The sequence below is a fragment of the Pleurodeles waltl genome, chromosome 2_2 (assembly GCF_031143425.1).
Source record: "Pleurodeles waltl isolate 20211129_DDA chromosome 2_2, aPleWal1.hap1.20221129, whole genome shotgun sequence".
Lineage (NCBI taxonomy): Eukaryota > Metazoa > Chordata > Amphibia > Caudata > Salamandridae > Pleurodeles > Pleurodeles waltl.
Window position 1 is genome coordinate 853,607,532 of NC_090439.1, and position 26,743 is coordinate 853,634,274.

The 26,743-nt window shown below is 43.1% G+C and overlaps 1 protein-coding gene across 2 annotated transcripts in view; it reads left to right on the forward strand.

Annotated features, from left to right (window-relative positions):
* The window catches only part of LOC138282681 (neural-cadherin-like), a 380,719-nt gene that overhangs the window by 271,486 nt on the left and 82,490 nt on the right, over positions 1-26,743 (forward strand). For both annotated transcript variants that reach the window (XM_069220493.1, XM_069220494.1), the window contains exon 19: positions 4,675-4,768. In XM_069220493.1, the coding sequence (XP_069076594.1) occupies positions 4,675-4,768 (94 nt within the window). The remainder of the gene's footprint in view (positions 1-4,674; positions 4,769-26,743) is intronic.

Below are 26,743 nucleotides of genomic sequence, written 5' to 3' on the forward strand. Positions count from 1 at the left end.
TCGGCTCTGCGTGGTATAGTAAATCTCACTTAAGGCTTAAATTGCCCATGCGTCGTCTTGTGTGACACAAGGGCAACACAATTCTTTCATAAATCTTGCCCTGTGTTCTGACAGGATGAAGTATTTTTATTGGTGAGAAATGTTGTGTTTGTGAGGTAGTTAGAGAAAGGCGATTATGTCCGACTGTTTATGCAGCAGTAGAGACTAACTTGGTCAGTTATCTTGAGACGTTCCACAGAAGAGAAAGCCCTTATACAGAGACAGAGCTAAACAGAAGTAATGTGAAGTAACCTGTTCTCAGATGGTGAAAGGTAAACAGTAGGTTTGGAGGGGCTGATATCTTGATAAAACTATTCAAAAACGAGGAAGACTGCAGGTTAAGTTAATGAAACTTGCATGTGAGCTAGATTTAATTGTTGAAATATGTAACAGGTTCCACAACCTCTGGTCTTGCTTGCCCTATAAACCTTCAATGAGTAATGCTGATTCATCTTGGTAGGATGTTTCCATGGAAGAGAGTATGTGGGCAAGAGTGCACAAGGAAAAACCTAAGAGTGAAGAATTTATAATGTATGGCAAACTTATAGGATGTGTGAACGGAGTCAATTGAGGTCGATGCCCCCTTTCCTTATACATACAGGGGGGCGCTAGTGAATCTAAAGGCAGGCCTGCTACTAAAAGATATAAAGGAAAATGAATTTAAATAAAGTTTTGGTCCCAAACAGATCCGCTGCATGTTTCAAGTGTGAAAGAACATGCAAAAATAATCGAAGCTGACTCCAGAACCCAGGGATCAAGAATGTAGTATGAGAAGCAGGTATGGAGTTACTATTACTCATCAGAGTAGAGCTATTTACTGGGCTACTACAGACAACTAAGCCAAAGCTAACTAAAAAGGCTGACTAACTTCACTAGTTGGAGAGACAGTCATACCCCTATCACTTACTTATAACGCATCCAACATTGGCACCAATGCCCTTTGACCTCATCATTAATGAACATCCCTGTTGAGGGATGAGGGAGATGAAATAGGGGAGCCTCTCTATCATCACCTTTCAGAACATACACCGAGGTCTGGGTGTGTTTTATCAAGTACAAAGGACCCACACCATATTCTTACCTGTGTATTGTGAGATTCACAAAGATGCACTGTTTGCTGTGTGGCATTAGGCTGTCCTCTGATGCTAGCAGAGAGTTTTCACAACCAAAGGAAGCATAGCTGAGCACTTATTTTGCTATTATATATATGCCTGGTTCTCATAAAAAATAACTTTGGAACCTTTGAACTATTAAACAAGTGTAAAAAATATGGCGCGGAAAATAACTTACCTCACTCAGGTACAACAGTATCAATTTCAACACATTTTTAAAGCTGACGTTGGCAGGTTTAGGCAAAGGCTTTCTTAAAACGTATTCTGAAGGCTGTGAGTTTGTGTACCAGGGCATTCCACAGCTTTGGACCCATCACACAAAGGGATCATCCTGTGTGCTTCTGACAACTGAAGAAGTGAAGGGGAATCTGATTTGATGACAGACTGTATTCTCATGGTGGGGATGCAATGTGCGGCCAATTGTTGCACGTATTCTGGTCCTTTTTAGGTTTTGACTGTACAGCGCTTGAGCTGTGCTTGCAAATTCTCTGGTGTTAAAGAAAAAAATCTTAAAAGGGGCTAAGAACCCACCCAATACTTACCTGAACTTATCAATAGTTGATTCCAATGTTGCTCTAATTTACATGCTTGTTATTGGTCAGCACGCTCCCTGCTTTCACTTCCTTCTCTGCTTCACCCGTCCATGCTGTGGAGCTTAGCCCAAGTACAGCTTCCGGTCACTGACCAGTGTCCTTCCACTGGCTACACACTTCAGAAGGTACTTTTTTTCATTTAGTACCTAGCACTCCGTATGAGTGCATCTGCAGGCGTTCTCCTCTCCTCCTTGGTTTTACAAACATCCTCTCCTCTGCTCCTCAGTTTTACAAATCCCCTCGAACTTTGAGATAGGCAAGCAGTCATAACAAAACCATAAGTATTATGGAGGTTTTGGTTTCATTTAAGAGCATCTTTTGTTTCCTGCGACCAACTAGAGTCCAGCATTGAAGACGGTTGCTTGTGGCCAATGTCATACATCATAGGTGAGCGCCTGCACAAAGCAGTTTGCAGGGAATGTGTGGGGTGAATACATAAAGCCATTGTGAGAGCCGCACAAGACATGCAGGAAGTGCCTGTGACAGAATCAACTTTGCCCTGTTTTTGTCACCTAGGGGTGAGCTGCATCTTTGTGTTTTTCTTCTGCGTTTACCATATATAGAGAATTGCTCAGATTTGAAGTTGGTTCTGTCAATTCAATTTCCCCCTCCCCTCTCTTAGAGCTGTGCTTGATAACAGTTGATTTCTTTTTGGATACAAATACACTTGCAGGGAACAGGGCAGCTGCAGCAGCATTACACTGCAAAGCATTATACCTTGCAAAATACTTATAATGTGTCTCTGAAACAGGCTTGAGCCCTACCTCCTTCTTGCTGTAGCGTCATAGGGACCCGTAGCTGTAAATATAGGTTGTGGGCAACATTTCATAAAATGCAGAATGGGTTAACCTTTGGGGAGAGCTTATGTAATTCACCAGTGATATGCAGAAGGTTACCGTGCTTTTTGTAACTTCTTTTTATTATTCTGCCTATTCATTTAGCATGTGTCTGTGCAATTATAGTGCTCATGGAAAAAACATTGACAAAGCAAATAGATTTCGCATAGGCCAGTGGTTCCCAACCTGTGGTCCTGGGACCCCTGAGGGGTCAGCGAAGCCTCCTCATGGGATCCGTGACTACTTAGACAATTAAATAATATTGACAGATTAATAAAGTGTATATAAATAAAGTGGCTAAATGTACAGCTACAATTTTTAAAACGTACTTTAATGTCAAGGAATTTGAAATTGGAGGCTAGAACTTAAATTAGTATCCTCAGATTGATTTGTGGGAGCAGTGAAGGTGCATCACAAAGAATTTATTATGGAAGATGTGTGTCTTTAATTGAATTTAGAAAAGCTCCAACCATCCTATTATTTTTTTTTAATTTATATTTGTTTGCAGATTAAATAAAATGTGTGTTTATGTGCGGGTTTCTGTAGTTTTTTAATGTTTTGTTTTACAGTTCAAATCATCAACAATGTTTAGTCTGGGGTCCCCGGCTTCCAGTAATGACTGGTGGGGGTTGCCAGGATTCCAATATTAAGTCAGTGGGGGTCTTCGGGTTCCAACAATGATAAAGTGGGGGTCCACAGAAGTGAAACGATTAAGAACCACTGGCATAGGTGAAACCTACTGGCTTTGCCAATTCTTGTCGCCAGCCTCATTAGGCCTTTCCCACTGGGCTGACCAGCAGAAACCAAGGTTTCCGCCGGTCAGCCCAGTGGGAAAGTGGCGGCAACATTGTTGTCGACTTGTAATAGAGCCGGCGGCAATGCTGCTGCACACAGGAGGCACCAGCACCCTCGAAATGCGCACTGTCTGCACAGCAATGTGCATTTCGAGGGTGCCGGGCAGGAGGACCCTTTGCACTGCTCATGCCTGTGCAGGGTCCTCCTTGTGGCCCCATGCACTTGTTCTCCTCCAGCCTTTATATGGCAGTGAAACCGCTTTGAAAAGGCTGGCGGAGAACAAGTTTGCAGGGCGATGCGGAGTTCAGCGCCGCCCTGGCAGATTGCAACCTGCACCGCTGTCAGCCCATCAGGATCTCAGATCCTGGCGGGGACGGCAAGAGGCTGGCGGGTCTGCCTGCCAACCTGATAATATGGCAGTCAGACCGCCACAGCCGCTGTGGTTCGACAGTCACCACAGCATTGGCAGTCCTTGTAATCTGCCCCTGAATCCTGGTATTGACTGGGAGCCAGTGGGTCACTTTCAAAGCTGGTTAAGCATGGGCACATCTCTATCAGTTTAGGCATATCTTGGCGGCTAGGTTTTGGGGTTTTTGCAGTCTTTTGATCAAGTTCCTTGGCAGGTTTTGGTAAATCACTTTTCATCCCACATTGTAGGCGAAATGGACAGTGAGTAGCTTAAGTAAAAATAATTGTGCTTGGTTTATAACTTTAACACATTTCTGTGTCAAGTGTCAATGCAGTTTGTTATTATTGCTTTGTACTATCTAATTATGTGTATTATTTTTTATCATTACTGTCGTTTTTATTGCCATTGTTCTTATTGATATTGCATTCTAAATTATTATTCATATAAAATATATGAACCTGATGCACAGAAGAAGAGGAACTGCCTTCCCAAAGTTGCTGACTGGTTTTCCTAAGACCACAATGTCTATTGATGTTTACACTCCGCTAGTTGTGTCCTGCTTTGATACATTAAGTGTAGACCTCTAGGTTTCTGGCCATATTGTAGTGCTAAATATGATTAGGCATGATGCCTGGAAAGTGATCAAAGGACAAATATTTACAGGTAAAAATAACCTCAGATTAGCAACTGTGCTGCCAAGGCCTAGGGAATCACAAAGGAACACTGTCAATGCCTTTGTCAAAGGCTTGTCGAAGACTTGATATCAATCTCAGTCTTTTCAGAGAGGCTGCTCATTGTTTGAATTAAAACATGCAATTCAGAATAGCACCTTCAATCTTGAGATGTTTAGGATATTAACAGTATTATATTTTTTTACACAATATATACAGGTGTCCTTCCGACAACTGCCCTGGGCAAGGTACAGGCCCCTGACTTAGATGACTGGGAACACAAGAGATATCGCTTTGAAGGAAAACCATCAAGGTAAACTCATTCTTCAGTAGAGGTGTTAACTAGGAAATTATGGATCTAGCCTATGTAAACATTTTAAAACTGCTATCCATGCTCGGTGTGCACATTATGACTGGCAAATATTCCCCCAAAATCACTAAAAAGGTTTACAAAATACTGGAACATGGCTGTTGGTAATACTAATACCAAATCAGCCCAGTTTCACAGATAAATGAGGAAAGAATGTGGACTAGGAGCTATGTAGGGACAAGTGTACAATTAACATTAAATGGCATTAAAGCTCTTCTTCTGTGAGATCTATACTGTAGGGTGCTAAAGTTCACTCAAATTATAAACAAAATAACCTAATTTGAAGGTGCAAAACAAAAAAATAAAAGTTGACATAGAATGTCAAAGGACCTACAGTGATTCAATGTGTGCTGCAGAAGCTAAGTGGAATTTGTTTGGCCAGGAAACAGGTGAACAGAATAGAGTGTTTTCAATCATATATTCCAAAATAGGTATCTCATATAAACTTTGAAGGGTACTTTATATCAAGGGCTCTATTGTGGCCAGAGAGCATTCCGTGGTTTTGAAAGATTTTTGATATTCCCTTTCAGTTGATTCTTTGGGCTCTAGATCGAGAGTTCTTCGGAGCAACTGCTCCTAAGAATAGTGTAACCTAGGACAGTGGTTCCCAACCTTTCGACATCTGTGGGCCCCTACTTTATCAATACTGGAACCGGGGGACCCCAACTAAATCATTATTGGAATCCGGGGACCCCTTACTGAGTCATTAGTGAAAGTGGGGGACCTGACCTGTTAATATTATTTAATTTTCTAAGCAGTCGCGGGCGCCCTAGGAGGCTTCACGGACCCCTAGGGGACCCCGGGCCAAAGGTTGGGATCCTCCTGACCTAGGATATCGCAGGACTAAATATTGTAAGGATCTAGTTTTGTCCTAATTTTATCCCAAAATATAAAATCATTGTTACAAGACATGTGGTCACTTGATTCAGTTGGATTTGAATTGTATGTAGAAGTGCAAAAATAATTTAGTGGACAATGTGTTAACTATGTTAAGAGAAGAATGGAAAATGATCAACATTTTTTGACCCTGTATATTATGACAATGATACTGCAATAATGATAATCAATAGTAATAAATGTATACCTAACTAATAATGTTTATAAGAAAGAAAACTATTTACAGCTAGAATACGTTGATTACCTATAATCCTACCTAGTAACTTTAGTTCACATTTAAATTGGACAAAAGTGATGGATCCATGCCCACTGATTTCCTTCGTATTTTGGACACCGAATAGCATTCCTGAGGCACAAAAGTGGAAATCAGAGGTTGTTATTACGTACGGTTGATTTTGTTGAATGGTTGGAATTTGGAAGGTTAGCTCAGTACCATACTTTTTTGCTTCCCTGATTGTTCATCTTTACAGTATGTGTTTGTCAGTGCTGAATTGTGTGTTAGAATTAAGGGATGTAGTTTGCTAGATCAATGAGATAGTGCTCAAAAGCCTCAGGAAACAGAATTTCAAATCAAGGAGATCAATTACAGGTACTGAAGTGCTCGGAAACTAGGTTGCTTGAAATGCTAGTGTTGAATGGCTATATAAAGTTCTTGTTGGTGGAAGCCCTTTCCGAAAGGGGAAGAAATAGACAATCCTATAACATAATGAAGATATATTAGTTTAATTTGGACTGTAAGACTAAAGAGACTTTTTTTGGTCAGTTAAGACATTCTCAAAAGAAAGAGGCAAATAATTGTGAAAACAACAGAGAAATTGAAATTTCTTGAAGGGTTTGGGGTTCAAGGCCCAGATTATCAAAAGTGTCACTCAACACAAAGCAGCAATCAAAATTGCTGCTCTGCATTGTATCGCAAGTAGAGGGCAGGAAAGCACCAGGAAAGCACCATATCTACAGAGATATGGCACTATCCGGCTCTCTACTTAGTGCTAACACACAATCAGGCAACCATGCACCAGGCACGCACATTTGCACCATAGTGCAAGGGTGTCTGTGTGAGCCTTGCAAAGGTTTTGTACTGGAAGGGTAGCCTTCCAGTATAAGATACTGTACTTAAATGTACTTTCAAATGTTTCCCACTTTGGATGTGTGATCTACAGTGCAACACACAGGTGAAGTGGGAAACGTTAGGAGAAGTAAAAGCATTTCTTCTTTTTAATGCCTCCATTCTAGTGACGTTATTTTTTGGCACCAGACCCTGTCTGCTATTGTTAGCATCAAAAAGCATAGGTGATTGCCTGGGAACACCCATGTACCACCTATGGAACTCCATCATGACGCATGGTAACACAAAGCAGCGCCAAGCGCTGCTTTGCGTTGCTTTCAGGGAATTTTACGTCACAAAACAAGTTTTGCGCTGGAAAGTAAATAAAAAAACAATCTGTGCAGGTTTGTGTCACATTTGTGACAGAAACCCAGAGCAAAATGTTTGTTAATCTAGACCTGAGTTTCAGAAGGTTTGATAACTAGGGGATGGGACACCTATCAATCTACAAAGTGAACTGAGTGTGGAAAAAGTAGACTTTGTTCCCAGTGAGTGATCATTTCTAAAGTCAAAACTGATCAAAATAAAGCAGTTGTTTAAAAGCTTATACATAAAGTGGCCTCTTGTCCCGATGGTCTGAAAAATACTTTAAATATAAAGGATATACAAGGATAGAATGGATAATTAGCTACTCTAATAAGTTTAGAATATATATTACGTTTCAAAGCAATATTGAATAAAAGAGGCATTGGAGTGACTAGTTCATGTAAAATGATCTTGCTACTCAAACCCTTAGTACAGTTTTTACCAGAATCATCAATAAACCATTTACCAAAAGAGGTTTAGGACAGACACATTTCTTGGCAGTTCATGAGAGATTCAGGCCCATATTTATACTTTTTGACGCAAAACTGCGCCATCGCAGTTTTGCGTTAAAAAAATTTGCGCCGTCTAACGCCATTTGGATGCGCCATTCGGGCGTCAAATTTATACTTTGACGTACGGCGGCACAACCAACAGGTGGGAGTCATTATTTCGTGACGCAAACAGCGTCGGTCTGTCGTAAGGCAAACCCACGTAAAAGTGACGTTAATCACTGTGGGTCGATTTACGACAGCGCTATCGTGAATACGCCGTTTTTTTTCACGCTATTGCGTGACATTTTTGCGCGAAAACTGCACTGACAGGAGAGGAGACCCAAAATGGATCCCAGATGCCCCAACAGACCCCAGGAGGATGAGAGCAGACCAGGACCCAGCCAGGAGGAAGCATACAGGAACCAGGACATGTTAAAGAAAAAAAGAAAGTGTTGCTTCAGTGCAGAGGAGCAGGAAATCCTGGTGAAAGAGGTGACGGAACACCAGCACCAACTTTTCATATCCTCAAAATTGCCACTCAGTAGGAGAGAGGCCATCTGGAAAGAAATTGTGGACAAGATAAACAGTGTGGCTGAAGAACGCCGGACAGTCACCGAGTGTAAGAAACGCTGGCATGACTGTAAACGTAGGACCAAAGAGAAAATGGCCAGGAACAGGAAGGCAGCAATGCAGACTGGAGGGGGGAGTCCAGCACAACAGGAGGCTCTGGACCACATGGAGGAGATGGTCGCAGCCGTCATCCCAGAGGAGATCGTCACAGGGATACAAGGACTGGACAGCGCAGACTACCACGACACTACGCACATGCAGGGTAAGTCGCATGGGGAATTACAATGCAATAATGGGGACTGTAAGCAGGGGGGGGATACCTACTACACAATGCATGTAACTTAGCACATATATGAAGTGGCATGGGGAAAGGGGCACGGCAGGGGGGAATGCCCAGTACTGACCATAGCCGGGCCACGACAAAATACTGCCACCACTACAGTCCCACGGGGACATCCTGTAATTACAACAAGAGAGCCAAGGGAAACCAGTGACAGGTGGGAAGGACACTACCCTGAATCCACATCCAGGCACTTGTTTTGCACAAACTATTCCCCATCAACTAGGTCCCTACCTGTAATGCAGTAGCAAATACAACAACTGCAACTTAACTGCCACCACAGTTGACAATAACACCTCTCATCTCTGGGCAGCTATAGTACCAAATGGCAGGAACCCCACCCTGGAACATACATTCCTAAATTAGGGGGTGAGGATGACATCTGCAACTACTCCTAGAAATAAGACAAAGCTACCAGTACACTTAAATGCCGAATGTCCATAACTGACACATACATAAGCCTAAGTAAACAGCAATAGGAGCCACACAGCACTAACGACACACACATGCTGCATACATCAGGGTCCCTCATGTGCCTGCCTAACAATGCTACATCACAAATGTCATACTGCTCAGACAACAACATTGACGAGGGGACACAGGCAACTGGTCAATGAAACACATCTGCACAGTCTAACCAAAAAATAGGACATCCATACGATAAACAAGCCAATCCAGTAAGACACACGAGACCCCATCAGATACAAACATCAACAATGTTTACATCCATACCACATCCTAACATTGACATACATAGGTCATGCCACCTAACATGTACAGATCATGCAATGTGAATAAAAAGTGTATGGTGCAGGGCCTGTGAGGCAAGTGTGCTGGCAGGGCAGTCACAACACCCACAGTCAGTCAAAGTGTAGCGTGGCAAGTGAAACGTATACTTTGCGCAATAGCCTCAGGCTGGAGGCCTTTGTGCATCTTACCCTGAATGTACTTATACTCATTTGCTCACATCTAAGTGCCTCAGAGCACTTTGCACTAAATGAATCTCATTGCCCTTCCTATCAGTTAATGTAGCAAATAGTCAGTCCTGAGGTGTTGGCAATTAGTCAAATCACCCTGTTTTGCCTACTTCTGCACTGGAGTTTGCCAGAACATATTCACTCTGTGCCCCAGTCAAGGATACCGTCTGGTTCGTTGATGATAGATGTGGTAGGGGTTAAGGTTTGCCATTCCTGCGTAGGGAAACTTTGTCATCACCATGACATATGTCTTTTAAATTCACTTCCTCGTCCCAAGACACGCATGGGGGAGTTTACAAACCGAAAATCACATCTAGATGCTGCCTGCCTTGCTGCTGATGCACAACCAGATCCCAGCCCATTCCTCTGATATGAGGGATGATGTCTCCCCTGTGATTCAGACAGACAAGCTCCAAACTTAACATGCAGTGCTATATATAGAACAAGCAGAGGGAGAGTAGAAACTGTTAGGCACCATGATAGCTGTGTACCAATGTATTACTTTCATGCGGACTATTTCAGTTCTAACTGTGTGTATTGTTTTGGTTATTGGGGCTCACACCGAAATTCCTACAAGTCAGTTGTACACTGAAACTTCATATCCAACAAATACTGTCTGTGTCATTTGTGTATGGGAACATACCGGAAAAGATAGAAATGTGTAGGACCTGAGTGACCACCACTTCCCTGAGAAGTCCCAAAGATGTCATGGGCTTGGACTTCTAAACATTCCTCTGTTGTGGGAGACCAGAGGCACTGCTAGTCTGTCTGAGCTAAATACAATATCTGGGTGACAGAGTTATTTACAAGTGGGTCAAACTTAGTCCCCCACACCATTAGCTATCCTGCTGCCTAGAAAGCCAAGAATCACATGTAGGATAATGAGAGCCCACCCAAACAAATGTCCCTCCATAACAATAGTGAAACACCGAGAGAGGAGTAGGACAAAAAAATGCATATTCCAAAATAATTACAAATCAACACCTAGAGATGTCCTGGCAGACATGTCTGATAGCTCCATATCATATATGTGACACACAGGTGGGCCATAGGCCTACAACAATGCCCTATGACAGACAGCAGATACCAAGACAAAATCAGAGTACAAAGTAAAGGCATCCAAAGGCTTGTATCTTAGTGCTAAATGATCTCAACACAGACACACTAATTGTACCCTGTTTCTTTGCAGAGGAACACGGATCTCCTGCCGATATGCCTGTCCATGAGTTCCCTGATGACATGGATGACGAGAACATCAACCTCACACAAGAGACCATTGACATGGTCCTCGAAAGCCTCCAAACCCCCCCTTCAGTAACAAGGAGGAGCCAAGATGAAGCAGCCACCACAGTAGAACCACCCGCCACCCCAATTGTAAGACCTGCCAGCTCCAACACAGCTGAGGACTCTGACGACACTGGCACCAGCTTCGAAAGAACAGTCGTTGGGGTCCAGCGGGAGCTGGCCAAGGAGGTGCGGGTGGGGATGCAAACTATGGCAGCCAGCCTTGAGGGGGTGCGTTCGTGCATGCTGTCAACTGCTGATCAGGCAGCTGCAATGCAAGCCAGAACATCGCTGTTGGAGGAACTTTTAGTAACACAGAAGGCAATCTGCACAGCTGTCATACAGTTGACCAAACAACTCCAACAGCAAGCCAGTCAGCGTGTGCACGAATGCAACATCGAACCCCTCAGGGCAGACCTGGCTGCCTACCATCGGGATGTGGCTGCCATTCTGAAAAACCAGCACGCTCTCCTTGCTGCAGTACTGCCCTTCATAACTGGACAGGGATCAGCCCCCGGGATGTCTGCCTCCATGTCTTCTGACACTGAGGTGTGTGTTGCCCCTTCAAAACCAACAACAACAAGGACACACCAGGCAACACACACATCAGAAGAAGAAGACATGGAACAGATAACATTCACACGCAAGAGTACCCGGAAGCCCTAGTCCCTGCACCATGCCCCACTCTGACCAAGGTCCTACGTTTTGACACATGCCAGCCTCACTCCAACTACCCTCAATGACTGTTCGGCAATCTACTGTTTAACTTGTCCACATTGGATGTAAATGTTTCTCTCCTACCATTTGGCAATTCCTGTTCCTCTGCACCGTCTGTGACATCACCCCAGCATGTCAGGAGCATCATCCACACCCTGTAAATAGGATCACCATTTAAGAATGCACCAGAACGGACTCACCTAACATTGTTAATGGACTTTTTGCACTACTCCACCTAAAAATAAATATCTCTTGCACACCAATTGTGTCTCTGTGTCATTTCACACTTCAACTGTGCAGTACATAACTCCAAAGTGGCTGTGTGGCAACCATGTTGATTCTCTAGACTACTGTCCTGATTTCATGTCTACTGAAACATCTGTGCAGTGGCCAGGATTGCATCATAGCTTTACTAGACTGAGGAAAATAACTGATGTAGGGACTAAGCACACACAATCATGCTGTGTTGGACAGAATGAGGCCCCATCCATAGCTATTCTAGACAACTAATGGTGGATGAGAAATGTAGGCACCTTGCGATACTAACACAATACATTATGCTGTAAAATGAAAGGAATGTTAACCAAATTACACTGCATCAATCACCCTTACAGCGTATACTACCATGAAGGAAAGTCATGCTCAAGCAGTACACACATGATGTAGGTCAGCAATGACAGCAACAAGACAAGAGTCTGAACAAATACTCATCTACAAAGCTCTCCCTGAACTTCACAATGCTGTCCGACCTATCTATTTACCTACAAAATCAACTCTTGAAGCACTCTTTGTGAAGTAGGATACATACCAACCCCAAATCTTGATGATCTATGCAGACTACCAATGGTGGCTCTCCCACACGGTGGATACTTACCAAGTTAGCACACGGGTAGCTGGCATGTTAAACCTCAATAGCCTGGGGATAGCGAGCATAGGACACAAATGTCATACTAAAACTTTCTGCTACACTGATGTCAAGGCCATGAAAAGGTAGCACCTAACGCATCTGGTAAAGGGTTAACAAATTTTTTATTTCAAATAAGTAAGAAAAGAGGCAACTAAGGGAAAGATAAACCTACACTAATCTAACCTGACTACTACTAACCCACAACTGTCCCTAACTAACCTAAGCTAAACTTACTCTACACATGTAACGAAACGATCTAAACATCAACCCCCCACCCACCATTATGAGACAAGACACATGCAGGACAACACTTACTAACCTACACACATACTATACTATCCTAAACAAACATATATTTGTTTGTAATTTTTTTTTTTTTTTTTTTTTTTTTTTATCAAACAGGAATCCCAACATTGCCCCCCACCCACCCACCCACACAAAAATATTAGATAGAAAGTATAAGGACCCCCCACCCTCTTACCTAACACTAACTAAGCTAATTACCTATACTTATCCTACAACTAACCTCCCAAACCCACCTAACAGTATGAAAAGAGGAAAGAGGGGAGAGGGGAGGGGTAAAAGTTCAGGAGGGCAAAATAACTAAGGATTTGCCCTCTGAAGTGTGCGCCGGATGGAGCGCACCTTCTTTTTGACCTCTGCCATGTCCTCCGTCAGGTTGTCAACCTTTTGAATTAACCTGTCCAGTTTCCTAGACAATGCGTTGAAGGCTGCAGGGTCAATTGGAGGGTCACTGCTGGTCTGCGTGCCGGTGGAGGTGGAGATTGTTGCTGGAGTGGAGTGGCCACGGGACAGCCCTGCTCCCAACACACGGCTGGGTCCAGGTCTGGAGGAAGATGGCTGGTCCGTCGCTGGGTCCCCTTGGGCAGACCTGGTGGTTGTAGGTGGCACCGTTGGCGGAGCCTGTGGTGTGGCATACCACGCCCCGGAGGCCCGTTCCGAATTGTATCTGCGGGCCATCCTCCGATACCCACACTGCACCTGCAGGATGTGCCTGTACCTCATTGCACGGCGCTCAAACTGGTTGCGAGCTGCGGCACTCAGGTTTGCAGCTGTGAAGGGAAAAGGCAAATATTGAGCATAGAATTTACAGTGGGTTGAATACCACAATGGGTAATTTGACCATTACTAGCAATGTATTGGTTGCAGCAATTGTTACAACATATGTCACGGGAAGGCTCAGAGGAAGTACATGTGAATCATGCATACTGAAGGGCATATCACATATAGCAGATCCATGTCTCTACATGATGGATGACATCACCCTAAACTACTCCTACAATTCATACCTAAGCCATTATACATTATGGCACCAGCTCGTCCGCATACTGACTTCACTACATATGTCATTCTATGTGATAAGAATCACACTCCTCACTCAATGGCATTTCGAAATAGTTGTGTGCTAAGATTGAACCCCTGGCCATGAATCATATGTCGACACTATGGGCCAGATGTAGGAATTGATGGGAAATCAACTAGCAAATTGCAAAGCTGAACGGTGTCTCTGACACCGTCTGCGAGTCACTATGGGGTCCCTAAATCCCACCTCATGAACATCAATGATGTGGGTTCCAACTTGCACCACCTTAGCAACTATGGGCACTCACGGGGATGGAGGCCTGCTGGGAACAGCAGAACTCCATAGACGTGACTGCTTTTAAATGAAGCAAGTTATTTTTCACCAAGTGTAGGCCCTTTATCTGAAAGGAAAATGAGCTGCGATTTGTTTAAATTCACAACAATTGATTGTTCGTAATTTACACAATAATGATTGCTCCCCTAGACCACTGGCTGTTTTGTGCAGGAGTATTTTGGTCCACTCACAAAGGTGAAGGTTCACAATGAGGACCCCTTCCAGTCAGCAAGTTGGTTAGCAGCCACTTCAAGTGGATGATAACAGCTACTCACTTTGCAACCACGTACTCGTTAGCAAATGGGATTGCCTAACACTGTGATTTGCAAGTAGGGCTGGTAAACTCCTTAATTTTTTTACTTTAGAAAACCATTTTGCGAATATGTACATGACCACCAATAACATTTCGGATTAGGAAACAGACGTTTGCAAATCACTAACATCAAATTATGCTATTTGCAATGTGGAGAAATTTTGCTACATCTGGACCTAGGTACAAACTCAAGTCACAAAAGGTGTTAAGTACGTGTAACATACTGGTTGCTACAGTCCTAGGTACCCTGTTTCACAGTAACATCCCAGTCTTTGTGGGTGGTGTGGGAAGAACAAACAACAATCCCATGATCAATGCACAACCAGGAGTGTACAGAAAGTGCAACAAGCATGTGCCTTCACACACAACACCTATGAAGGGCTAGCAACACGTTGGAGTCAGCCCAACCTTGTCACATCCCAGGTCCACACATGTCAAAATGATATGACTTAGCCAAACATAACATACTATTAGTGAGGCATGTTTTACAACACACACAGAGGAGGTAGAACACCCATTCACATGATTCAACAGAACACCTAGGCCATTGCACTCAAGTCACACACACTTCGAGGTCACCTTGTGGAAGTACATGCCCCCGGAAGATCCGACCTACAGTGTACACAGTCCATCCTCAACTAGGAAGAAGCACTTGTCATCGAAGCCATGTGCCTAAGCTATCTGGGAGACTGTCAGTCTGATATGCTGACTCAGTTAATGGCAAGTTCCTGACCAAGTATAACATTGACCAGTGTGTTCAAAATGAGTCATGCTATTCCCAATAGTCGCACTAATTGAATGACCTACTGCCCCTCAATCTGAGAGATGACTAGGGATTGCTTTACCGAAACATTATTCCAATTTGATATCACACCAAAACAACAAAGCCAATGAACGGCCAGCACATCATATCATGAATTGTCCTGAACACACAGTAATCCATCATGCTTCATTTCCAAACAATGTAAATAGCACTTAGGCAACACTCACTGTAGGTATCGGGGTCGTCAAAATGGGCTACCTCACCAACGGTGTACGGTGCTGGTCCACCTGTAAAGCATGAAAGGAAGATTATACTCAGACTGGGTGAACAGACAAATAATTTCTGTTACAATGATAGTGTGTGAATATTACATGGTAATGATACACTTTCACACATGCTCATCCTGCCTGGCTGACTTAGTATTCTAGATTATCATTGGATGAGTCTCCTGCTCCAGTGACACACCCTACTACACTCATGCAGTGGCCAGGACAGTCATGTGTCGTCCAAGTTACTCCTCCATTAGTAGGCCCGAACAATCATGTGATCCATACATCTCAGCATGTGCATCCCAGAGAGAAACATTTCACAACTGGTTCCATGAGGACTGCATGACCACTCACCATCAAACAGGCTATGGGGACAGGTTCAACACACAGCAACCAGACACACATGTGACATATGTGTGGACAACATGACTAACTTCATGTGACGTGAAGGCAACACACAGGTGTTGCATCATCATGTGTTTGCAATTTTCGGTCTAGCTATGGCGTCTACATATGTAGGTATGTTGTTTCTACATGACGTACTCACTGGCCATTATGACCAGTAGAGTACAAAATGAGCAGTTCACGTGTTGCTTTTCAGACACAAATGCAACACTACATTCCATGCAGCTACAGCCATCTGGTATATGTTGCAAAGATAAGGCATCGGCCTGGTAGCATAGGTCTTCATACACACCCGGCAACAAATACACATTTGGACACATATGTATACCTTTGTAGCGCAGCATTTGCATCATTTTGTGACGCAGAGAGGGGGCTACTTAGCAAAATACTAATAGATGTTGCATTTTACTGCTGTTATTGGGTGTACATGTGTAGCAAAAATGGGGATTTATGTGTATGCCCATGGGCCTAGGTTTCCCTAGTATAACACGCAGTCAGCTACTTATTTTGCAGATTGGCTACCAATCATCACATGTTCACGCACACATTCCTATTATTCCCATGTAATTGATTATTACTCACCAACATAGCCACCAATCTGGAGTCCCAGGTGGTCCAGCAGGTCCTGTTCCCTGGTGATCAGATCTGCCCAGCGGTGCTTGAGTTGATGGACATTCCTCATACTCCCGTAGACCCGGACCAGGTGATGGCGCACCTTCTCCCAACGTATTTTCCTGGCCTCCGTGTGATACCCCTGTATCACACGGCCCCCAGCCTCCAGCATCAGTGGGAGGAAATGGCTTACGAGCCATATGAAGCCCCCCAATTCGTCCTCACCCATCCTGGACAGGCGAGGCCTACCTGACATGATGGGAGGTTGAAAAAAGTAACAAAGAAAAATGAAAGAAAAAGTGGGAAATGGGGAAAGGTAGAGGTGTGAAAGAAAAAGAAGAAGGAGAAAAATAGCCCAAATAACACCCCAAACTATGCTACCCACAACAGACTCCCACAGACAATACAAACTATCACAGGTATAGACCAAACAACACTAAACAGACTGAGACAATGTTTGACAACAATAAAAGATTGACACAAAGACAAAATACAAGGCACACAGGACACTAAAGCAGTAAAACACAGGACAACACCTTTCACACAACCACACAGTCTAGATAACTCTGAGACTGCAAAGTGAAAGTGAAAGTCAACTCCCAGTACAGATTTGGTAAACAGGATATCCTATTACATCACTTCCTGCATAAAATGGCCGCCGTTTTTATTTTCGCGTAATGCGTCATATTTTCACGCATACACAGATGTGCGTCATATTTTTTTGACGCATTACAGTGTACATGATGCGGAGTGTAAAAATATGCTATGAATATTAATATTTCCAATTGTACATGAGATGACCAACATATTGTGCATGTAGCGTCAATTACACCACGCATACATCATGGGCGTCGTTTTTTTTTCACGTACAGTGGTGCACATGATGCGGAGTCAAAAAATATGATATGAATATTAATAATTGATAATGTACATGAGATGACCAACATATTAACCATGTAGCGTCATTTTGACCACGCATACATCATGTGCGTGGTTTTTATTACACGTACAGTGGTGCACATGATGCGGAGTCAAAAAATATGATATGAATATTAATATTGATAATGTACATGATATGACCAACATATTGTGCATATAGCGTCATTTTGACCACGCATACATCATGTGCGTGGTTTTTATTACACGTACAGTGGTGCACATGATGCGGAGTCAAAAAATATGATATGAATATTAATATTGATAATGTACATGAGATGACCAACATATTGTGCATATAGCGTCATTTTGACCACGCATACATCATGTGCGTGGTTTTTATTACACGTACAGTGGTGCACATGATGCGGAGTCAAAAAATATGATATGAATATTAATATTGATAATGTACATGAGATGACCAACATATTGTGCATATAGCGTCATTTTGACCACGCATACATCATGTGCGTGGTTTTTATTACACGTACAGTGGTGCACATGATGCGGAGTCAAAAAATATGATATGAATATTAATATTGATAATGTACATGAGATGACCAACATATTGTGCATATAGCGTCATTTTGACCACGCATACATCATGTGCGTGGTTTTTATTACACGTACAGTAGTGCACACGATGCAGAGTCAAAAATATTCTGGATGTAAATCATAATTTGAAGGTGAAATATCAAGACACATTTGGATACATTTGTATCTGACTCTGCATTGTGTGCACTCATGTACATGAACAAATTATGACGGCCATGCTGTATGCGTAGAATATGGAGCAAATTGATCCAAATGTCTTCATGTGTTTAGCTTTGGAAAGGTGATTTGTCATGGTAAAACGGTGCGATGTGAGACACATTTGTGTTTGTATCTGACAAATGTCCGTACTTTTATGTATAGACGGCCTTCACACTGTGATGTTTGGGATACGTTAACTAATGTATTGACCATATTTGACAACATATTTGGTGTAATTGCTGATGGCTATTTTGAAATGAGATTTTTGATACCATTATGTATTCCGTCTCCAAAATGTCCCCACCTTTATGATGGGGATGCTTTTATCTGTAGTCCTAACAGGGAGTGGGAGAGTCACTTTCAGTTTTTAGGGGGCTGACCATGTCCCATTATGATTTTGTGTTTCATATTTGTGTAGGCCTTGTGACATTGAGGCCACATATGTGCCTTATGCATGTGTTTAGTTCACAAGTACATGATTCCTGTATGTTTTGGGGGTGGTAGAGGTGGAGTTAGTCCCCCAGCACCCTAGGATTTGACCATCCATGGAGTATTTTTATCATATCCTGGCAAACCTGCAGCAGCGGGCGAATGTAAGGCCATATGGTATGAATGACTGTTGACCATTCATTCATCTCATTAGCCCATTTGACGTTTGCAGTATTGATGATTTGGAGCTAAGTTGCATACTATTTTCATATGACTAAGGGGGTCATTCTGACCGCGGCGGGCGGCGGTCGCCGCTCGCAAAGCGGTTCCCGCCGAAAGACCGCGGCGGTCATTCTGGCTTTCCCACTGGGCTGGCGGGCAACCGCCAAAAGTCCGCCCGCCAGCCCAGCGGGAAACACCCTTCCCACGAGGACGCCGGCTCAGAATGGAGCCAGCCGAGTGGGAAGGTGCGACGGGTGCAGTTGCACCCGTGGCGAATTTCTGTGTCTGCAAAGCAGACACTGAAATTCTTTGTGGGTCCCTCTTACGGGGGCCCCTGCAGTGCCCATGCCATTGGCATGGGCACTGCAGGGGCCCCCAGGGGCCCCGCGGCACCCCCTACCGCCATCCTGTTCCTGGCGGAAGACCCGCCAGGAACAGGATGGCGGTAGGGGGTGTCAGAATCCCCATGGCGGCGGAGCGCGCTCCGCCGCCATGGTGGATTCTCAAGGGCAGCGGGAAGTCCGTTTCTGGCCGCGGCTGAACCGCCGCGGTCAGAATGCCCATCAGTGCACCGCCAGCCTGTTGGCGGTGCTACCGCCGACCTCCGCCAGGGCGGTAATTACCACCAGGGTCCGAATGACCCCCTAAGTTTGCAAGACTCTCAGCGTTCACGATGTGATAATGCGAAGATTGTTTTGCTTGTCTGTGTCCCTTTCTGCATAAACTGGTTTAGTGTCATGTTACAATCTTCCTGCTAGGTTCAAACTGGGACACAACTGTGATGGTCTACTTTCAAATATTAGGTTGGTTGTATGACATATGTGTACATGTGTGTGGGAATGTGGATCCAGTATGACCTGTCTGTGTGTATGTTGTCACTGTAACTTCAAGGTCTCCTCCTGAGTTAGTGGCAGCTGATGTTGTTGCAATTGTGTATTGCTCACATCATACACTTGAGAGAAGCCATTGATGACATGTTCACGTACACATGGATGGTCCCACCCTGTCTCTGAACCCGTGTGATGTGACTTTCAAATGATCTCCAATTTTGGGCTGGATGAGAGACTGTTTCAGTTGTTTGGATCCGGCATGTCTAATTGTCACATTTGTACTCTTGTTGGGCTCTGTGTATGGTAATGTAACATGTCACATCCTACCCTCTGTGCATACAGTTGTGATGTTTATTTTTGGTGTGATGATTTTTAATGGCATTCTTGATCAATGAGACGACATTCATCTTCAGCTATTTCAAACTAAAGGTGGTCAGAAATGAATAGGCCAAAGCATAATGTGGTGTTTGTGATCAGTGTTTATTTACAAGTGTGGAATACAAGTGATGATAATGACTTAAGTAAAAAAATTGTTCACAAGCTGTTGGCGCCTACGCACTCCTGCTGCGGTGTTAGGTTGTTCCCCCTCCTGTTGCAGGCCAGCATCCTCCTCATCATCATCCTCAGGCATGTCTGGGTCCGGTTCAAGGAGGGGAATGTTCCTTTGTACACAAATATTGTGTAATATGGCACAAGTGAGTATAATTTTGCATACCATCTCTGGGGAGTATAGTAGGCTTCCGCCAGTGATGTCAAGGCAGCGGAACCTTGACTTTAGGATCCCAAAGGTCCTCTCCACAATGCTGCGTGTCCTCTTGTGGGCGTCATTGTATGCCCGCTCAGCAGCAGTATTTGGGTTCCCATATGGTGTCATTATCCAAGGCTGGATGCCATACCCCTGATCAGCTGAAAGAGAAACACAGAATGGTATCAATTAGATGTAGGAGGCACTGTTGTACGTATCTTTGATGGCAGTAGTTGTGTTGTGTTGTCTGTGACTATTTTGTGTACTAATGTGACAACCTATGGTTGTTGGTGGAAACTTTGGCATTGTTTAATTTCCTTGGCTGAGCAAGTGTTTGTTGTCTAACTGTTTGTCAGCAGGATGTATTGGTTTCTCAAGTACAGTGTGCCCTCCCTTGCATTGTGACTTGTGACACAGGTGTCCGTGTGTCCTCACTGGGGGTGTGATGATAGTTCCATGCAGAGTTGAAACATGAAAGGGTATTAGAAACGTCCATATGAACATAGCCAGGCCATCCCATCCCTTAAAAGTTATGCATTGTATTAGTGTACAGGTTATTGTGAGACTTCCAATTTGCAAGGTGACATTTAGGCAACCACAGTCATGAATGTCTTCACACTAAGCTGTGGAGTAAATTCAAATGTGTGAGAGGTTCAATGGTGACTTGTGACACATGGCTAGTGATGTGAGTACCTCAGTGTGTTCCTGTCTAGGTGTTGCTATTGTGGTGTATGTGTTGTTCATCCTAGAGGGTTTCTGTGCAGTGAGTATATAAGAAGATTTTTGTCCTTACCAACAAGTAGTCCATTGCCATACCGTCCATCCTGGAAGTGTTGGTTGATGGTGCAGTGACGGAAGATGAATGCATCATGTACACTCCCAGGATATTTAGCCATGATGTTGCTGATCAGTCCTTGGTGATCGACTATGGCCTGCACGTTGATGGAATGTGTGTGCTTCCTGTTGCGGTAGAGGTGTTCACTCGCAGCAGGTGGCACAAGGCGTACGTGTGTGCAGTCGATTGCACCAAGGACGTGCGGGAAGCCACTGATGGCGTAGAACCCCTGTTTTGTTTCCTGCTGCTTCTGCAGTGTGTTAGGGAAGCAGATGTGGCGGGGTGTCAGTCCAATGATGGCATCCAGTACTTTAGGCAGGAATGCGGAGAAAGATGGTTGTGAGATTCCACCAACCAGGGCACCAGTTGTCTGAAAGGAGCCACTTGCCAGCATGTGAAGTACGGCAAGCAGCTTTGTTTCTGTTGGGATAGTGCGTGGAGTCACTAAAGTGGGGGCCAATTGCTGTTCAATATTTGTCAGCAGCTGCTGAATGGCCTGCCAGTTCAACCGGTACCTCTGGATGATGTCTCGTTCCCTGAGGCCATGCAGGGTTGTTCTTGGGCGGAATATCCTCTCCTGCCTTCTGCGCTGTCTTTGGGGTCCCTGCTGTTGTTGTTGTGGCTGCTGTTGTTGCTGCAGGGCTCTGCGTCTACGTGCACGTTGAAGAAAAAGCACCTCCATGTCTCCCTGTTGCTGCTCTGCTGCTCTGTTGTTTGTTCTGTGTGTTCTGATTAAGTACAGGTGTGTTTGCCCCATTTTAACGCCTGCCCTGACCCAGGCGTTAAAATGTCACGCTATTCATGCTTTGCGCCATTTTTTTGCGCCGCCTGCCGCGCGGGAGTGGTTTTTGCCCTGGAGCATAAATACCACGCACCGCTATGTGCGTCTGTTTTTAGACGGGAACGCTTTCCTTGCATCTCATTAACGCAAGGAAGGCGTTCACGCAAAAAAATGACGCTATTTGCCAATACTTTGGCGCTAGACGCGTCTAACGCCAAAGTATAAATATGGCGTTAGTTTTGCGCCGAATTTGCGTCGAAAAAAACGACGCAAATTCGGCGCAAACGGAGTATAAATACGGGCCTTAGATCTTCACATTGAGCCCAGTTCACAGAACCATATGTGTACTTAAGTGTAATTGAAATGCAGAAATAGTTACATGTACAAGAGAAAATACCATGCATGTAGCATGTGGGATTGTGCTGTTTTAAAAGGATTTACTAAAACTTAAAATTATCCGATTTTAAGTAGAAGTATTTTAAGTTTGAGTAAACCTGCTAACAGGAGTACATTTCGTGTGTAACATCTGCAAAACATGGCGAATACCTTAAAAATTAGCTGTTTATTCGCATACATTTACAAGTTGTTTTCAACCTTGAACCTGAAATGGGAGAAATATTTTACACCTGATGCAGAAGAAGTACAACCATTTTCACGGACTGGAAAGGGAAGAAATGCCCTGAATTTGCTGGGCGAGAATCGAAAGTGATTTCTCTATTTTCCCTATGGAGAAAAAAAGAGTGCAAATGCCTCCATTATTTGTTATATTTATGCATTCAGAAATGAAGACTTGCATACATTTATGTGTGCAAAAATGTATAAGGACTTAAGTAGTCTGGGACTGTATCAGATCTTTAGGACTACTATTAGAATTCTTTGATAAATTTAAAAACATATTCCTAAGGGATCAAACTTCTAAACAGTCTTTTTTGTGAATTGTGTTCATGACCAGATATATTTTGTACCGCATAAATAATAAGCAAACTTCAATTATTAAAGTCAGTTTCACTGTAGAATTTATAGATCTATGAAATGCTTCTGGTATGATGCCCTGTGAAGTGCTGTGTGAAGATGTAAATTGCTATCTGAAAATATACTCTCCAAAGGAATTCCATTGGCCTTATTTTGGATTGATTGACCAATATATTCAAATACCTGGTGTAGGGTAAAAATTGGCCAGGACAAGACTTCATGGTGTGAAATGGACTAAGACGAGACTTTGCTTTAACACCTGTGCTATTCAGCATTTTTGTGTAATATCTTTGAGATATTGTTAATGGTAACAGATCCATTCTTCAAAGTGTAAGGAAGCAAATCATCTGATAAATGCAAATGATGGTGCCTAATTTCTCTGAAGGATTACAGTTTCAGCTGCTACAGTTAGCAGTATACATGAGCTATAAATGATCACTGAAAACCTTTTTTGATGCCAAAATAATGGTGCCAAGTCAATATTAATTTAAAACAAATTAAAATATAAAAACTCATATTTGCTGTAAGACATTAAAGCCTTTATACAACTTCGATACTTGGTTACTTTGTGAATTAACTGATCAGTACCTTTTGTAACTTAGTTCTGGTCTTAATGAAACCACTTTTGAGATATAGTTGAGAGTATGGAAGCTCAGCAGTATTCTATCTCATTAGGGCATGCTGAAGAAACAATCATTAACAACTAACCTGGGAAGTCTCTACCTCTATGAACAGTTACATAACAAATGTGTCAACGACACATCTAGATTTTCTTTGAAGGATAATTTCAGCCAGTTGTATTGCATAAAGATGTAGGTATTCTAATTTTAATGTGTCTTCTTGTTATGTCATATGTTATGTTATAGTAACTTGCTATTGCGCATGACTCACTCCCTAATTAGCTTCTTGCTGCTAGGCACAACAGGTTAGCAGCGCAGTCACCAGAGATGTAAAAAGAAGCATTAAACATCCGCATTTTTAGTCGCTTTTTGAATTTGACGTGATCCTCACATTGCCGAATAGGCAGGGGGAGTTTATTTCAATAAGATGGCGCCATGTAGGAGAATGATCTACAGCCAAATCCGGCCATACGAATGAAAGGTATTTTTAGGTAGAATATGTTGGAAGATCTCAAAACCCAAGAGGGCTGATAAAAACATAACTTGGAATGCAGATAAGTTGGCAAGGACTTAATTAAAGCTATATGTGTCAGGCAGCATATCTTGACGAATATGTGTTTTTTTATCGGCGACCAATGAAGGTCCCTTAAAATGGGAGCCATGGAAGTGCGATAGCGCAGTTTACAAATTAATTGAGTAGCAGTATTCTGCACCACTTGAGTTTTGATACCAAGGTGTCATTTGCTGCTCCTAGAAGAGAGTTACCATAATGAGATGACTGGTAATAAGAGCCTGGACTAAGACTTTCTGTATCTGGGGGAGCCATTGAAAGGTCTTCCTTAGGAGCTGCATGGTGGCTTAACAGGTACCACAGATAGAGTCAATCAACCTGGGCTTTCATCGATAAAAACAGATTTTGACTCTCAGACTTTTCACTACCTGTTTAGTGGGGGGCGCAGGGCCAAGCTCAGGTGGCCACCAGTCGGATGACTATGTTTCAAGTGCTTTGTGAAAGAGCAGAATCTCCGTTTTACCTCCATTCAACTGGAGACAATTATTGGTCATCCATGTCGCAATTTCATGCATATAAAGGGAAAACTGCAACCATACTTTTCTAGTGTAATATCCAAAGGAGATAAGCAATTGCGTTTCATCCGTGTATGATATGATCTCAAATCCATACGATCTCACTATCTGTGCTAGTGGTAATATGTAAACATTAAAGAGAGTCGGGCGCAGACACGAACCCCGTGGGACTCCTTTGTTGATTCTTAAAGTTTGGGACATAAAGGAGTCAAGATAGATATTATGGGATTGGCCGTCTAGAAAGTCCCTTAGCCAAAGCAAGGCATTACCACATATGTCAGCCTCATACAGTCTATGGATAAGAATGGAATGGGAGACTGCAGACAAGTCTAGTAGGACCAGAATAATTGCGGTCCCTGCATCTAAAGATAGTCTGATGCTGTCTCAGACTGCCACCAGGGCTGTCTTTCTACTGTGGGATGCTCTACAATCAGACTTTGAATTGACCAGAATTTTGTGTTATTCAAGAAAGGACGACAATTGGGAGTTGATAGACCCTTCGAATTTCTTTAGCAAATGATGGTAACAAGGAGATGGGAAGTTAGTTGGTAAGAACCTCTGGGTTAGCTGAAGGTTTCTTAAGGGTGGGCCGAACATGTGCACATTTCCAACTTGCTGGAAGCTTGGCTGAGGTTAACTAGAGATTAAATAGCTCCCTTACCATTGGGGCAATCACCTGATTCAGACTAGCCATAATCCTGGGGGGCAATGATCCAGAGGGGATACTAATTTGACTAGTGCTAGCATCCTCTGCACCTGTTCCAGAGAGCAAAGGTCAAAGTCACTTAAAGTATTGGAAACATTAGGAGGGGCTTGATTAATATCATAATCTTTCATTTGAATGTCCGGAGCTGTTAGAAAATTCTTAATAATTAGGTTGATTTTCTCCTAAAAAACATCTGCCAATGAATGACACAATAGTTGAGAGGCCAGAATAGTTTGGGTGCAGGCACGGGGTTTTATAAAACTATTCACAGTTTTATATAGTTCTTTAGTTCTTGAGACACACTTAACATTTCTGATAAGAAATAGTTCTGCAATTAATTTAAGTTTGATGCTCCTGTGGCAGTATTACATAGGAAATTAATCTAGTATGCTGACACAACAATATTGGATTGCCAAGAAGAAATGAGGAAAAGTATATTTAAAAAAAATCAAGACAGACTGATTGTTAGTTCATTCTTAAAGTATGTTTTTGGAACTTAAATTCATCAAATAAATGTACTTGGACATTATTAATTTAACTTTTCACCAATTGTTCTCTTACCTTGTACACTAAACTATGATTATTATTTATTTTGATATACCAAAAATGAGGTTCATACTGTTTTAACATTATTTTTTAAAATAAATTGTACCATTATAACACACATTTGTGTGAGGGATCCGATCAAATGGTAGGCTCTATCAACATAAGGGGAGGGTACACTGATGTTAGAGTTAATACTCAGATAAAATTCATCATTCCAGCTGGGTTTTCTCTCTGGTGCTCAGGACATCCACCCAATCTTGGGGACATCATGCTCAGTGTCAAGAGACCATGAAGTGCCACACTGCTGAGCAAAGAGTTTGTGTGTACTGCAGTGGGCCGCCAAGTCACTGGAGTTCTGACAACAATAGTATACTCAAAGGAGTTGTATCACTAATTGTGTTCTATTGACAGGCTGCAATGTCTAGCTATCGGGATCTGTTTTCAGAGTCCCTGGAAAGCTAAGCCTCCTTTGTACTGATGGAGTCTGTAGATTCCAGAGTCCTGATCGTGGCCACAAGGGCAGAGCACTCAGCAGGGGCCCACGCGTAGATGTCCTTGGTGCAGCCTGTAGTGGTGGGTGTAAACTCTGGCTTGGTTGAGTTTGGCACCTAAGCAAGAGTTTTACGCTGGTTGTATCAATTGGAGTCAGCATACACACATGGGATCAATCAGGTTTGACCTTTAGTTAGAGAAGATATCTTTTCGAAAAGGGCACTAACATTGAGTACTCCTGAGAAGGAGGTCAAGACTCTCAGCACTACTGCTAGGATAATACAGTTGAGGGTGAACTAAAAATCAAACGTAGTCTGGCAGGCGAAAGTAAGTGTGATGTAAATAGTTACAC